This window comes from Rhinolophus ferrumequinum, chromosome 18 (assembly GCF_004115265.2).
Source record: "Rhinolophus ferrumequinum isolate MPI-CBG mRhiFer1 chromosome 18, mRhiFer1_v1.p, whole genome shotgun sequence".
Classification (NCBI taxonomy): Eukaryota; Metazoa; Chordata; class Mammalia; order Chiroptera; family Rhinolophidae; genus Rhinolophus; species Rhinolophus ferrumequinum.
Window position 1 is genome coordinate 58487016 of NC_046301.1, and position 12437 is coordinate 58499452.

The 12437-nt window shown below is 51.5% G+C and overlaps 1 protein-coding gene across 3 annotated transcripts in view; it reads left to right on the forward strand.

Moving 5' to 3' along the window:
* SAFB2 (scaffold attachment factor B2) overlaps positions 1 to 12200 on the forward strand; it is a 31524-nt gene extending 19324 nt beyond the window's left edge. The window contains exons 13-22 of one of the 3 annotated variants that reach the window (XM_033134021.1): positions 1040 to 1131; positions 3465 to 3503; positions 3671 to 3807; positions 5211 to 5492; positions 6490 to 6630; positions 7866 to 7908; positions 8962 to 9092; positions 11212 to 11324; positions 11461 to 11527; positions 11798 to 12200. In XM_033134021.1, the coding sequence (XP_032989912.1) occupies positions 1040 to 1131; positions 3465 to 3503; positions 3671 to 3807; positions 5211 to 5492; positions 6490 to 6630; positions 7866 to 7908; positions 8962 to 9092; positions 11212 to 11324; positions 11461 to 11527; positions 11798 to 11954 (1202 nt within the window). In that variant the 3' untranslated portion in view covers positions 11955 to 12200. Of the gene's footprint in view, positions 1 to 1039; positions 1132 to 3464; positions 3504 to 3670; positions 3808 to 5210; positions 5493 to 6489; positions 6631 to 7865; positions 7909 to 8961; positions 9093 to 11211; positions 11325 to 11460; positions 11528 to 11797 lie in introns of those variants that run through there. The other 2 variants (XM_033134022.1, XM_033134023.1) reach the window with 2 other exon arrangements.
* Positions 12201 to 12437: the final 237 nt, after the last annotated feature.

A 12437-nucleotide genomic window follows, 5' to 3' on the forward strand; every position in this document is an offset into this window, starting at 1 on the left:
GGTGATTTAAGTTGACTGGTGGCTCAGTGACCTGGGTTCTTGCTGTTCCTGAGTCTTTAGCAGAAGCCAAGTGTGGGATATGCCAGAGTGGGGTGTCCTAGTTCTTGTAACTAATTCAGTGCAGTTCTGCAGTATATAATCAGGTTTTTCCCACATGTATGTTAACGCCAGATCTAGTTAACAAAAAGAAACAAAACAGAAAAGGAGAGAAAACAAAAACTTCACAACATCGGTACCCTTTGAAGCAGTTGCTTGCAGCATGCTACCTCTGTTGTCATTTCAGAGAAATTCCTTGTGCTCTGCACCTTCAGATTTGCATGAGCCTCCACAGAATGTGTTGTGGCAAAAAAGCCCATCTCCTCCCTCCTCCCAAAAACAGAAACAAAACCCAGCCATCTGGAGCATTGGGATTTGGTGCGGCACATTCCAAGTTAGATCTTAAGCGATGGGGTAATTTGCCAGCAGTCTCATGAGGAACGTGTTTTTAGAATGTTCTAAATCAGTACTTGTCCTGGTGCTTAGAGCCTGCTTAGCATGTCGTGCAGAGGAAGAGTCGGTTTGGAACCTTTATTGCTGTAGACAAATGAAGGGAAGCCCACTTGTGCTGGGGTAGGGGGTGTTCCCCGGAGCCGGCAGTGCCTGATTGAGAGCACAAGGGCTGGGTTCTGCAGAGCTTTCCATAATGTGTGGGAGGAATAAAAATCGAAAGTGCTTATCATGGAGCCCTAGGCTTGAGTGTGAGGGGCTGCAGGTGGGATGGATGTGTGCACACGTCGCACAGTGCACTTGGCTCAGATGGGAGCACTCCATTCCCGATGAGTGAAGACCTGTCAGGGCCCAGCAGCCGTTTCATACTCAGTGTGGCCGTATCAGTAGTGCTTCCTTTCTGTCATCATGAGGACGGGTGAGGCCCAGAGGCTCCAGTGGTTAGCATCAGTCACTTGACGGAGTGGCAAGAGCCCCCAGTCGGCCCATGAGCTGCTTGCCGGAAGTGAGGGCGTCAGCATGTTTTCACAGATTGCTGTGTTTTTTCCTGAAGGAAGCAGAGGAATGGAACGGACAGTCGTAATGGATAAATCGAAAGGAGAGCCTGTCATTAGTGTGAAAACCACAAGCAGGTCAAAAGAGAGAGTGAGTATTGCTTCTGCCGTCTCAAGTCCAGCGATTTTTGATGGTGGCTTAACAACTACTTTGATTTGCATTATGAAAACCACATTGTTTGGCCTTTAAAATTTTAAGAGTTCTTTAAAACCCTCAGGAGGCACATATTGTTTGTTTACTCCTTAGATTATATGTACAGACATGAATTGAGGTTCTAGAACTTCGTTCAAAACAATACTTACCCATGTTGGCTTTCCAGAAACATGTTGGCCCTTTGCTGATTCTTTGTCAGGTTATGTCATCTTCTGGGAGGAGAACTGTTTCCAGATGACAGACAGTTCACTGGGCAAGACCCAGGCTTTCCAAGTCGGAGGACAGCTTCTGCTCTCTGGTTAATCTAATAGCAGTTTGTTCATTTTCCTTAGTTGATTTTTTAGTCTACTAGATTAACCAAAAAGAAATGTAGAGTCTACCCTAAAATTGTCTGTCTTCATGTTATCTGAGAAGGCACTACATTGCTTAATTTGTGCACTCAACTAGACAAGCCAGTGGCTTCTCATTTTGCTCTTTTGACTCTGGAAAACAAACCTCTTGCCTCCCAGCTGAAGGTTCCAGCTAACATGTTGACGAGAAGAACAATGCTTTGTAAATGAATGCAAAGCTAGCAGTAGTCATCCAAGAACTTTATGTTGAGACTTAATTTTTAAATTAACGTTTTGATTCTGTAGAGAGAAGTTCCCAATGCCATTTTTTCTATGGGCTGCATGAAAATCAAACAAAAAAAAGGCCCATAATCTTAACGTCCAAATACCTCTGATGTTAAAAAAATAAACAGTACTAATGCACTTGTGATTCGAATATTCAGATAGTACAAGAAGATACAACCAAGCAAAACGGAAGCACCCTCTGTGCTTCCATGTGGGCCCCTCACACTTCCTTTCACAGAGCCTCATGTGTGTGCTCTTAAGACACCACCGCTAACAGGGCACCTGTAAGTTGTTTTTGGACTCCTTTTGTATGTAATATGTCTTGGAGAGTGTTATGTAGTTAGGCATACGGTTCTACTTGCTAACTTACCTCTTTTCATTTAATTTTGAAATAATTGTAGATTTCACAGGGAGTTGTAGAAGTACAGAGGTCCCAGGTACCCGTCACCCAGTTTCCCCCAGTGGTTTCATTTCCTGTAACTAGCACAGTATCAAAGCTGGGAAGGTGACGTTGACATTGGTGTACGGTGTGTGTGCGTGCTAGGACTTTAAATCACCCGTGTAGATGGACACGTCCCCTACTGTGTAGATGGACAGCCCCCGTGGTGCGGCTTTCCTGTTCGTGATGCTTGGCAGACTTGTGTTTATACGGTAAACACCCATCAGTGGGGTTGCTAGGTCCAAAGGTGTGTGCGCGTTTTTCTCGGTGATAGATGTTATCAGGTGCTCTTTGAAAAGGTTATGGAGGATACTGACATTTGTGGGGTGCGTAGCATATGCCAGGCTGTTAGTAAGTGACGAGGCCAGGTTGTGAGCCCAGGAATGCAGTTTGGGGAGTCCACTGCTGTGCTGGCACTAGATTGAACCCTCGCCTCAGAACTTGGGTGTCTGTCCCTCCTCACTCCAGCCTGCAGTATGTGTGGTCACACTAAACTCCGCCCGTCTCTGAGGTGAATCGTACCCCGTGGGGCCTGGGGTTGTAGGTGTGCCCTCATGATGAAGCAGTCCTGTCTGTCTGTTGTCCCCGCCACCCCGCTTTTTGTAGAATGTCTGGTCCTAGCCTTTGCCCATCTTTTTATCAGGCTGCTTTGCCTTTTATTGATTTTCTTTTTTTGCCCCTGTGTGGGCTAATTAAGAAATTAAGCTGAGCGGCTTTTTAAAAAATGGGGTCTCCCAGGCCCCTTCCCCAGAGTCAAGCTGTGGGTGTGCAGGGATCCCTGAGTTCCGGACTGTGGCAAAGCTTCCTGGGAGAGGCTGATTCGTGACCAGTTTGGGTGTCCCAGCCTGTGAGGGCCTCAGAAGTGGGAGTTGGCCATTGTTTCCTACCGTATCCCAGAAATGGAACAGCGTGGATGGAAGTCGCCCATTAATTCTTTCTGCCTCATTGGGGGCACCACTGTACAGTACCGCGCCTGTGGCTTGCTGTTTCACGGCCGCCTGCCCGAGCCAGCAGTTGAGAAGTGAAAGGTGCAGTCCATCACCCAGCTGTCCACACAGCTGGCTTGACAGCTGCCTCCCACTAACAAATGGGCATCCAGTGCCCGTGCTCTGAACAGCCGAGTTGTTCTTTAGATCATGTGGAGTACGTGGCTCTGCTACGCTAGAAAAACTACCTGTAGGTTTTCTGAGGTGTCGTCCCACCTCTTCTCTTCCCAGGATACCCTTCGTTTGCAACGTTTGAAGCCAGACTCTAGGGTGAGTGGCATCACTCAGGCATGGAGTGAAGTGGCCTGTGTCGGCCTCCATGTAAACCCCCTGCAACAGAAGAATCTTAAGTCTAATCCAGATGTGCATATTTGACTTTCATTGTGCATTTGTTGCAGTCATTTTTCTGACATTAATAAACCGATTTTGGTGAACAGAGCTCCAAGAGTCAGGATCGCAAATCAGAAAGCAAAGAGAAGCGAGACATCTTGTCATTTGACAAAATCAAAGAGCAGAGGGAGCGAGAGCGCCAGCGGCAGTGGGAGCGGGAAATCCGAGAGTCAGAGAGGCGGCGGTGAGTGGGGCCGATCCGGGCTGGCGGGTTGCTGGTCTCCTCTGGGTATGCTTGTCCTTTCTCCCCAAGCAAGTCTCATGTGGCTGGGCCCCCGGGCCTTGTGTGTTTCCCCGAGGGCCGGAAGGCCAGGGCTCAAGCCAGTTCACGGTTGGTCCATCATTCATCAAAGTCCATTTCTGCTGAGACTTTCCTCTGGCTGAGTTGGACCCTGGCCCGTGGAGCAAGCTCATCCAGGGGTGGCTTTGATGGAAGGTCCCCAGTGATGAGGCCTCGATCTTCCCTCCAGAAACATTCTACATAAATGAGATAAAAAATGTCAACTGAGGAATGTGCGGCTTTGTTAGAGTGTTATCATCAGAGTGACCTCTACTCCTGACATGTGTGCGTTTTGGCATCGCGATGGCCTTTCTTCCTCTCACCTTTTAAGAAGCTGGTTTATTGAAATAGGCCTGTTCTTTCCAGGCGCCCCTTGTCATTTTTCCCTCTGGTGTTGCTCCATGAAACAAGTTTTACGTCATGGTGTTTGGGGAACTTTCTTGAGTTAAAGCATGTCACGTAGAAATTCAAGTTAGCTATGCTTGCTTTTCTCTAAAGGCATGGTTTCAGCCCGTCTGTGTCACATTAGAAAATGAAGGCACACTGAGGAACATATTGATCCCATTCAGAGTTCTTTTGCTTCTGACTGGCTGGTGCTTGGTTTGGTGCCTTTCCGCACCAGTGGAGTGTGTGAGGCGTGACAGTGACCCCTCTCACATGCAGTGGCTGAAAACAGGAGACCTTGGCCCTGGCTGCCAGTCAAGGCCAGCATGGGATCGGTCCCCTAGCCTTCTGCTGTTCCCACACCTTGCCAGGTCTGTTCAAAAGGACACTCAATTAAAAATACAGCCTTTTTAGGGGAAAGGTGTGAAAAAGAGATGGCTCACTTACAGCATTAACACAACAGAGTACCCTTCACCCTCAGGGAGAGCTGCTGTAATAGCTTCTCCAGGGTTTTCTCTGTATGCACAGCAACTACCCTTGGCTGTTCTTACTTTTATCCCCCTAATGACATGTGGCTTCATTTGGGGGCCTTTGAGCCACGTCCTCCTGGCCTGGACCTGAGGCTCTGTGTCTCCTCGTTGTCACACACTCCCTCCCAGCCCACCTCTGATTTGCTTTTTTGAGAAAGGGCAAGTTTGGAGGTTGGGGCTTCTGGCTGATCCAGGCAGCTTAGTGGGAGTGGGTTTAGCACCTGCCGCCTCTTAGCTGGTGGGTGGCAGCCGAGCCTTGGGCCCAAGCCAGTGAACATCTTAGAAACCCCGAATGGCCAGCTGGAGCTGTCCAGGCCCCTTTGGAGAGCAGTGCCTCGGTGGCCAGGGGCCTCCATGGCGGGAAGTCAGGGTGGCCTTGCTGTGTCCCCGCAGAGAGCGGGAGCAGCGGGAGCGGGAGCAGCGCCTGGAGGCCTGGAAGGAGAAGGCGCGGCTACAGCGGGAGCGCCTGGATCTCGAGTGCCAGCGGCACCTTCTAGAGCGTGAGCGCATGGAGCGCGAGCGGCTGGAGCGCGAGCGCATGCGTGTGGAGCGTGAGCGGAGGAAGGAGCAGGAGCGCATCCACCACGAGCGGGAGGAGCTGCGGCGCCAGCAGGAGCAGCTGCGCTATGAGCAGGAGCGGCGGCAGGGCCTCCGGAGGCCCCACGCCGACGGGCGGTAAGGACCTGACCCACCCGGGGCTGAGAGGTGGCGCGTCCTTCCATTCTAATAGCTGCTTCCGCCCACCTGGGAGTGGCGAATCAGGGCTGTTTAACACGGAATCCAGATGCCTTTCCAGAACTCGTTGCCACCACTACCTCAAGTAGTGTAATGTCACAATCTTGTGGCTGTGCGCCTCTTCTCAGCTGACTTCTTCTGAGAATCTTGAGAGTTGCCACTTGCTGAAGGGGTTCGCATAGGCTGTCCCATTATTTGCACTGTGGTTCCTATTGGAGCTTAATCACCCTCCCAGGGCTTGTCATAGGAGACCATCAAACATGCATTAGGCCCGCGTTGGCTGCCACTCCGTCTTGTGTGTCCTCGCAGAGGGAGAGGCACAGATTCACAGAGTCGGCACTGTGGAAAAGGACAGTGCCTTCCGTTTAAAAAGTAGGTTTATTGGTCTCTAGCTTCTCTGAGCTGCTTCATTGACGGTCACCCATCACCCCACCGCCCATGAGCCTAGTTTTCTGGTAAAAATCAGGAAGAAGATAATTGGATGCTGTCCTGAGCTGTATGTAGTTCACTGTCACCCGATCTAATTCCCTTTGCTTTTTGCAAAAAACTCAGAGGGAGGTTCAGGTACCATAGAAGGCAGGTGGGGAAAATGTGGTACCTCAGAATGCCGGCCCCGAAGAAGCAAATATTTCATTTCCCTTGCATTTGAGCTCAGGTGGGGAGCAAGGTATTAACAGCCTCGTGACACAATTAGCTCACAGCAGTCCGTGTTTCAGGATTGTCAGATGAGAATACCTGTATGCCTCTTGGCCGTTTGGGGGATATTAATTTATCAAATCAAAGTGATAATGATTGAATGTTTAGAGATTAACCCTGCAGGACATTTTAAATGATACTGGGTCTGGAGAGAGAGCTAGCTCTGCTCCCCACCTCCACTGCCTTCCCTTTTTCCCCTCATTCTCATTCATAAACGAAATTTGCATCCTTTTTACAACAGGCGAGATGATGTCTATTGGCCAGAAGGAAAACGTGTGGCCATAGAGGACAGGTACCGCCCCGACTTCCCTCGGTACGATCACCGCTTCCACGACTTTGACCATCGCGACCGGGGCCAGTACCAGGACCATGTGGTCGACAGGTCAGCGCCCCACCCCCTCCCTGCAGCACGGACAGGTCTCTGTCCATTCTCTTACTGTCTGATTTACTTTGAGAGTCCTGGTAGGTGATGGACCGGCCACAGGTGGGATTTAGAAACGCAAGTGTTAGTAGAATCTGGTCACTGACAACATCCGCGACTTCCTTGGCAGAAAATGCCCCTCGGAGCTATTTCATGTGCTGACCTTTGCACACATGGGACAGATGGGGCCCTGTGCAGGACCTGAGCCTCAGTGCGCTTCCCCCTCACCCCCCCGCCCACACACACACTCAGCTCTTGTGAGGTAGCCCAGGCTCTGGGTTTCACAGCTTCCTGGGGATTCCTCCCTGTCCCTCCCACTGGCACAAGCCCCCCACCCTGGAATCAGAGGGCTTTGTAAATACAGATGAGGAACAGTTTCTAGAAGGAGTGTGACTCACTTGAGCTAGCGCAGGCAGGGTAGGCTGGAGCCACACCTGTGCAGCTCACTGACCTGTGTGGGTTTCTGTGCTAACAAACTGTAAAGAGAACACCAAAGAATGTGGGGCAGTTCTAGTTGGGCCTTCTTTGTGTTTTGAAGGAATGGGTGGGTTTTTTGGCCAGTGTCTTTTTTCCTTTTTTTGCCAATGCTTGTTTAATGGGACTATGTCTACTTCATTAGAAAGACAGCCCTCACTTTTCCAGTTGAAGAATTCTCTCTTTAGGAGAAATCTCATTGGGCTCCCCTGGGCTGCACATCCTGGAGCCATTTCACCATTCATTCATTAGCTCTTCCATAAGGGAAGAAAGAACAGGGGAAAGGAGTCTGGGAAGCCACTCATTTAATTCATTATGGCTGGAGTTGGTTTGATATTTGGTGTGAATCACGTATGTTCGGTCAAACCAGAGGTTGGGGACCCTTTGAAGCTTCTCTTGCTCTGACTAGTGTAGTTTCGCCAGACCACAGGTAAACGAGGCCTTAGCTGCATGGGGTGGGTCTCTGCTTGTGAGACCCCTTCTTCCAAGGGATTTCAGTAAAATCCTTATTCCTGCCTCCTTAGGATTCGATTTCACTCCCAGGGAAAGATGTAAGCCAGCTTTTCTTTTTTTCGTTTTTTTTTTTTTTTTTTTAAATCAGACCAGTAAATTACAGTTCTTAACGTGGGGAAATACAAATACCCCATTCGTGGAACTCTTATATGGGACCTGCAGAAACATGCTGTCAGCTGCCGTTAGATTAAGATATTTCCCTTTTGCAGGAGGGAAGGTTCAAGGTCAGTGATGGGAGAGCGAGATGGGCAGGTGAGTAACACCCAGACACCAGCCCCAGAGCACCTGCGCTGTGTGGGGTGGGTGAGGAGTGTGGACGCGTGTTCTGCCAGCGAGGAGAAGTGCACGAAATGGCTTATTTTCTGCTGAGTTAGTCTGTGTGTGTTCACATACATAAGGTTGGTTCTTGCTTCATTGGATCCAGCAGAAACTGCAAGTATCTCTTGTTACAGGCTTGCTGAGAGTGTCTCTGAGTCTCTGGACTGTAGGATGCTCCACAGTACCTAAAATTGGGCTTAGTGGCCTGTTAGGAGGGCATTTAGTTCATGTTTTGGGAGGTCTTTATTTCAGGTGCTGGGGGACGCCCCAGTGTCTCTGCTAATCTGACACCCCGTGAGGGGTGCATAGGGTGTTGGCTCAGAAGAGGAGAGAGCCTGCCATGAGAAAAGTAGGCCTCAGAATTGTGGTTTTTAAAACAGGGGTATGTTTTCTGAGACAGTGAGATCGGCTCTGTTACTGCCTGGCTGTGCCGGGTTCCTGGGCACAGAACTGGCAGGCTGGGGTACTGAATCATTCTTGTCTTCCACACTTGTGTCCGGTGTCGGCTACTGAGGGGCTGTGCGCCTTTATAGACTGGTGACAGAGCAGGCTGTGGGAGGGAGCCTCCTGTCATCGGCAAGGAGGACAGTGCCAGTTCTTCAGGGAAGACTCCAGTGACTGCTTGGTAGACCCTTCAGGGGAGCCATCAGTTGCCGTAAAGCGCAGGCTCTCCACGCTCACAGGGCAGGAGAGCCCTGCACTGGTGCTTCGTGTGGCGCTGGTGATAGAGCTATAGGAGCAGTCAGTTCTCAGGCGAGGAGGGGGTCAGGAAGCAGAGGGCTCTGCCAGGAGCTCCTGTGGCGGTTGTTGGGGTCACAAGCACAGCATCTGGCAAAGTGAGGTTCCAGAGGGGAGGGGCCTGGGTAGAGCCACACCCCGCCCACATCAGTGTATACAGGTTGACAGGCCTCCCAGAAGGTGGGCCTGCCTCAGGCCTGTCCAGGAGCGATGTGGCTAGAGTGGCCTTTTCCCTCTTGTGCCTTCCAGCACTACTCAGACAACCGCCATGGCCACGGAGGACCGCCAGAGCGCCACGGCCGGGACTCCCGGGATGGCTGGGGGGGCTACGGCTCCGACAAGAGGATGAGCGAGGGCCGGGGGCTGCCACCCCCACCCAGGTTAGTGGGTGGGCCACAACAGGGGCGGTTGTCCTCCCCTGGTCAGAAGCCAGCCCCCCTGAAAGTGAACCAGCCATGCGTGCCTTGCCAGGTCACCTGCGTCACCCCAAGTGTGAACGTGTCCGTCACAGTGCCCCTGCCTGCAGAAGGAGACAGCCCTCAAGCCTTGCCCCACGAACAGTAGAAAGCTTTTCTCCCAACCCACGCACACACCCAAACTTGACAGGAGGCAATTTGAAGGCCAGGGTCATGGACACCAGAAGGTTCTGTTGCATCTCTCAGTGTGGGTTTCAGGTGTTGGGCAGACACTGCAGTGCCAGTCTGAGAAATGAACGAAAAGTGTGCTTTCCTGAGCGACCTACTTAGCACTCAGACTTTTAACATCATTTAAACTGTTTTCCCTAAGTACCTGTGGGAAACGTAAATGAGAGAACTCATTCTCAAACAGGAGACAGCCCTGAGCAGTGTCACTGCATGATCGGGTGGCCGTCACCTGCTGGCAGAGATTACATGCATTCCGTTTCACTTGGCAGGGAGAGGGGTGCAGTATGGCATTTGCCCTCTCAGACAGGTCTTGGAGGTTCCTAGGTTCCTAGTCCTGGGCCTCTGAGCAGCCCAGGTTCAGCCTGGGTCTGGAAAGCTCCTGGATAGCTGTGCTGACAGCTGCTGCCCGCTTGTTGGGACCACGTTTGGATTTTAATCTCCCATAGTTTCTGTCTGAAACATTTTTCTTTTTTTTTTTAAGATTTTATGGGGAATGGGACTTTATTTATCCAGAACAGGACTTTATTGGGGAACACTGTTTACTTCCAGGACTTTTTTTCCAAGTCAAGTTGTTGTGCTTTCAAGCGTAGTTGTGGAGGGTGCCGTTCAGCTTCAAGTTGTTGTCCTTTCAGTCTTAGTTATGGAGGGCGCAGCTCAGCTCCAGGTCCAGTTGCTGTTGTTAGTTGCAGGGGGCACAGCCCACCATCCCTCATGGAAGTCGAACCGGCAGCCTTGTGGTTGGGAGGACGCGTGCTCCAACCAACTGAGCCATCCGGGAGCTTAGCGGCAGCTCAGCTCAAGGTGCCGTGTTCAATCTTAGTTGCAGGGGGCGGAGCCCACCATCCCTTGCGGGACTCGAGGAATTCAACTGGCAACTTTGTGGTTGAGAGCCCACTGGCCCATGCGGGAATCGAACCAGCAGCCTTCGGATTTAGGAGCACGGAGCTCTAACCGCCTGAGCCACTGGGCTAGCCCATGTTTTTCTTTTTTAAACAGTTTTTGTGAGATATAATTCACATGTCATGCAGTTCACCCATTCAAAGTGTACAATTTGATGGCTTTCATTGTAGTCATAGAGTTGTACATCCATCACCACAGTCAATTTTAGAACATTCTCGTCACCCCAAAAAGAAACCCCATCCCCCTCAGCAGTCAACCTTCCCCACCCCCCCTCGCCAGCCCCTGGCAACCACAAACACACTTCCTGTCTCTAGATTTGCCTGTTCTGGACATTTCACATACATGGAATCACACACTGTGTGTCTGGCTTCTCTCACTGAGCCCTGTGTGTTCAAGGTCCATCCACGTTGTAGCGAGTGGCAGTGTCTCTCTTTTTTGTGGTCATATAACATTCCCCTGTATGGCTGGGCCATGTCTCGTGTATCCATTCATGTGTTGATGGGCAGGCGGGCACTTGGCTTGTTCCCACTTTGGGGCTACTATGAATCGTGCTGCTGAGAACATGCAAGTACAAGTTTCTGTGTGAACATGTGTCCCCTTCTCTTAGGATCCTAGGAGTGGCATTGCTGAGTCACGTGGTCACTCTTAAGTTTAGCCTTTTAAGGAACCACTGCAGTGTTTTCCATTCCCACCAGCACTTGTTTCTGTTTGCCTTTGATAAGAGCCGTCATGGGGGTGTGTGTGGGGGGGTATTTCACGTGTCTCACACGTGTGGTTGTGATGCCATGATGCTGAACACCATGTGTGCTTCCTGGCCGCACGTGTACCTTTAGGGGTGTCTGTTCCCATCTTCACCCACTTCTCTTGGAAACCCTTGACAATGGCATGATCAGCCATGCAACAGCCTTACCCTGGGCACACTGGGACTGATGGCTGTCTTTTTGGCTCGGTACAGGGGTGGGCGTGACTGGACGGAGCATAGTCAGAGGCTAGAAGAGCACCCGGAGCGCGCCTGGCCGGCCATGGTGGACGCAGGCACAGCGGGTCGGGAACACGCGAGGTGGCAAGGTACGGGCCATCTCCTGCCCACGGGTGGGGGAGCTTCCGGGCAGCGGCCGTAGTCCCAGAACTCAGAGGCCAGCCTCCCCCAGCATTTCCAGAGGCTTCCGTGAAGGGAGTGTTTGCAGACTTTCTTCTCTTCCAGGTGGTGAGAGGGTCCTGTCTGGGCCCTCAGGGCCAGGGCACATGGCCAGTCGGGGTGGAATGTCGGGGTAAGAAGTTTTGTCCCCAGATACAGTTGATTTGTTCCTGCTCCTCACTTCCTCTCCCTTTTTTGCATGTTTGATCCACTTGCTGGGTTGAATGTTTTGGAAACAAACCCCAAAATCTGCTCTTGGCGACTTGTGCAAGTAACACTCTTCAGGGAGCCAGAATGGGGCCTTGATAGGCTGTCTCTCAGCTGGACGTCTGCACGCGGGCCCTGAAGGCTGCAGAGCCACGTACCTCGCTGAAAGGAGACAAACGTGTGCCTTTGTTCCTAGGCGAGGCGGCTTTGCGCAAGGTGGGCATTCCCAGGGCCACGTCGTGCCCAGTGCAGGACTGGAAGGCGGAGGACTGGCCGGCCAGGACCGGGGCGGCAGGGCCCCGCACCCCCACCCGCACCCGCACCCGCACCCCCACCTCACCCGCCGCTACTAAACCCCTCTCCTTCCGCTTGTTCAGGTAGGCAGACGCACTGTTGCACCTCCTAGCCAGTTACCTTGAACTTGTGGAATCTTTTAAGAAACAAATCCTGCCACCCTGTTGTCGCTCGGTACAATGTGAACTCACTTTTTTTTTCTTAAATAAGTGTGTTCTTGTTCTGCCATTTTTAAACAAGGTTTCTGTTAACGAGGCATTCCATTTTCCATTAATAAAAGTTTACGGTTCGCACTCGGGTGTGTGTCATGGTCATTACAGAGCAGAGAACGGTACCGACCTCGTGCACTCAGGTGGCACTGCCGGCTCATCATACTGAATCCTTCCAACGGCCGGTGAAGTGGGGCGTCGTCTCCCCATTGGAGCGACCAGGAGAAGAAGGCTGTCTTAGGCCACCCGCCGAGGCCTTCGAGCTCATAGGAAGCAGAGCCAGGACGGGAGTTCAGAATTCTTCAGCGAGGGGAGGAGTGTGTGCATTGCCGA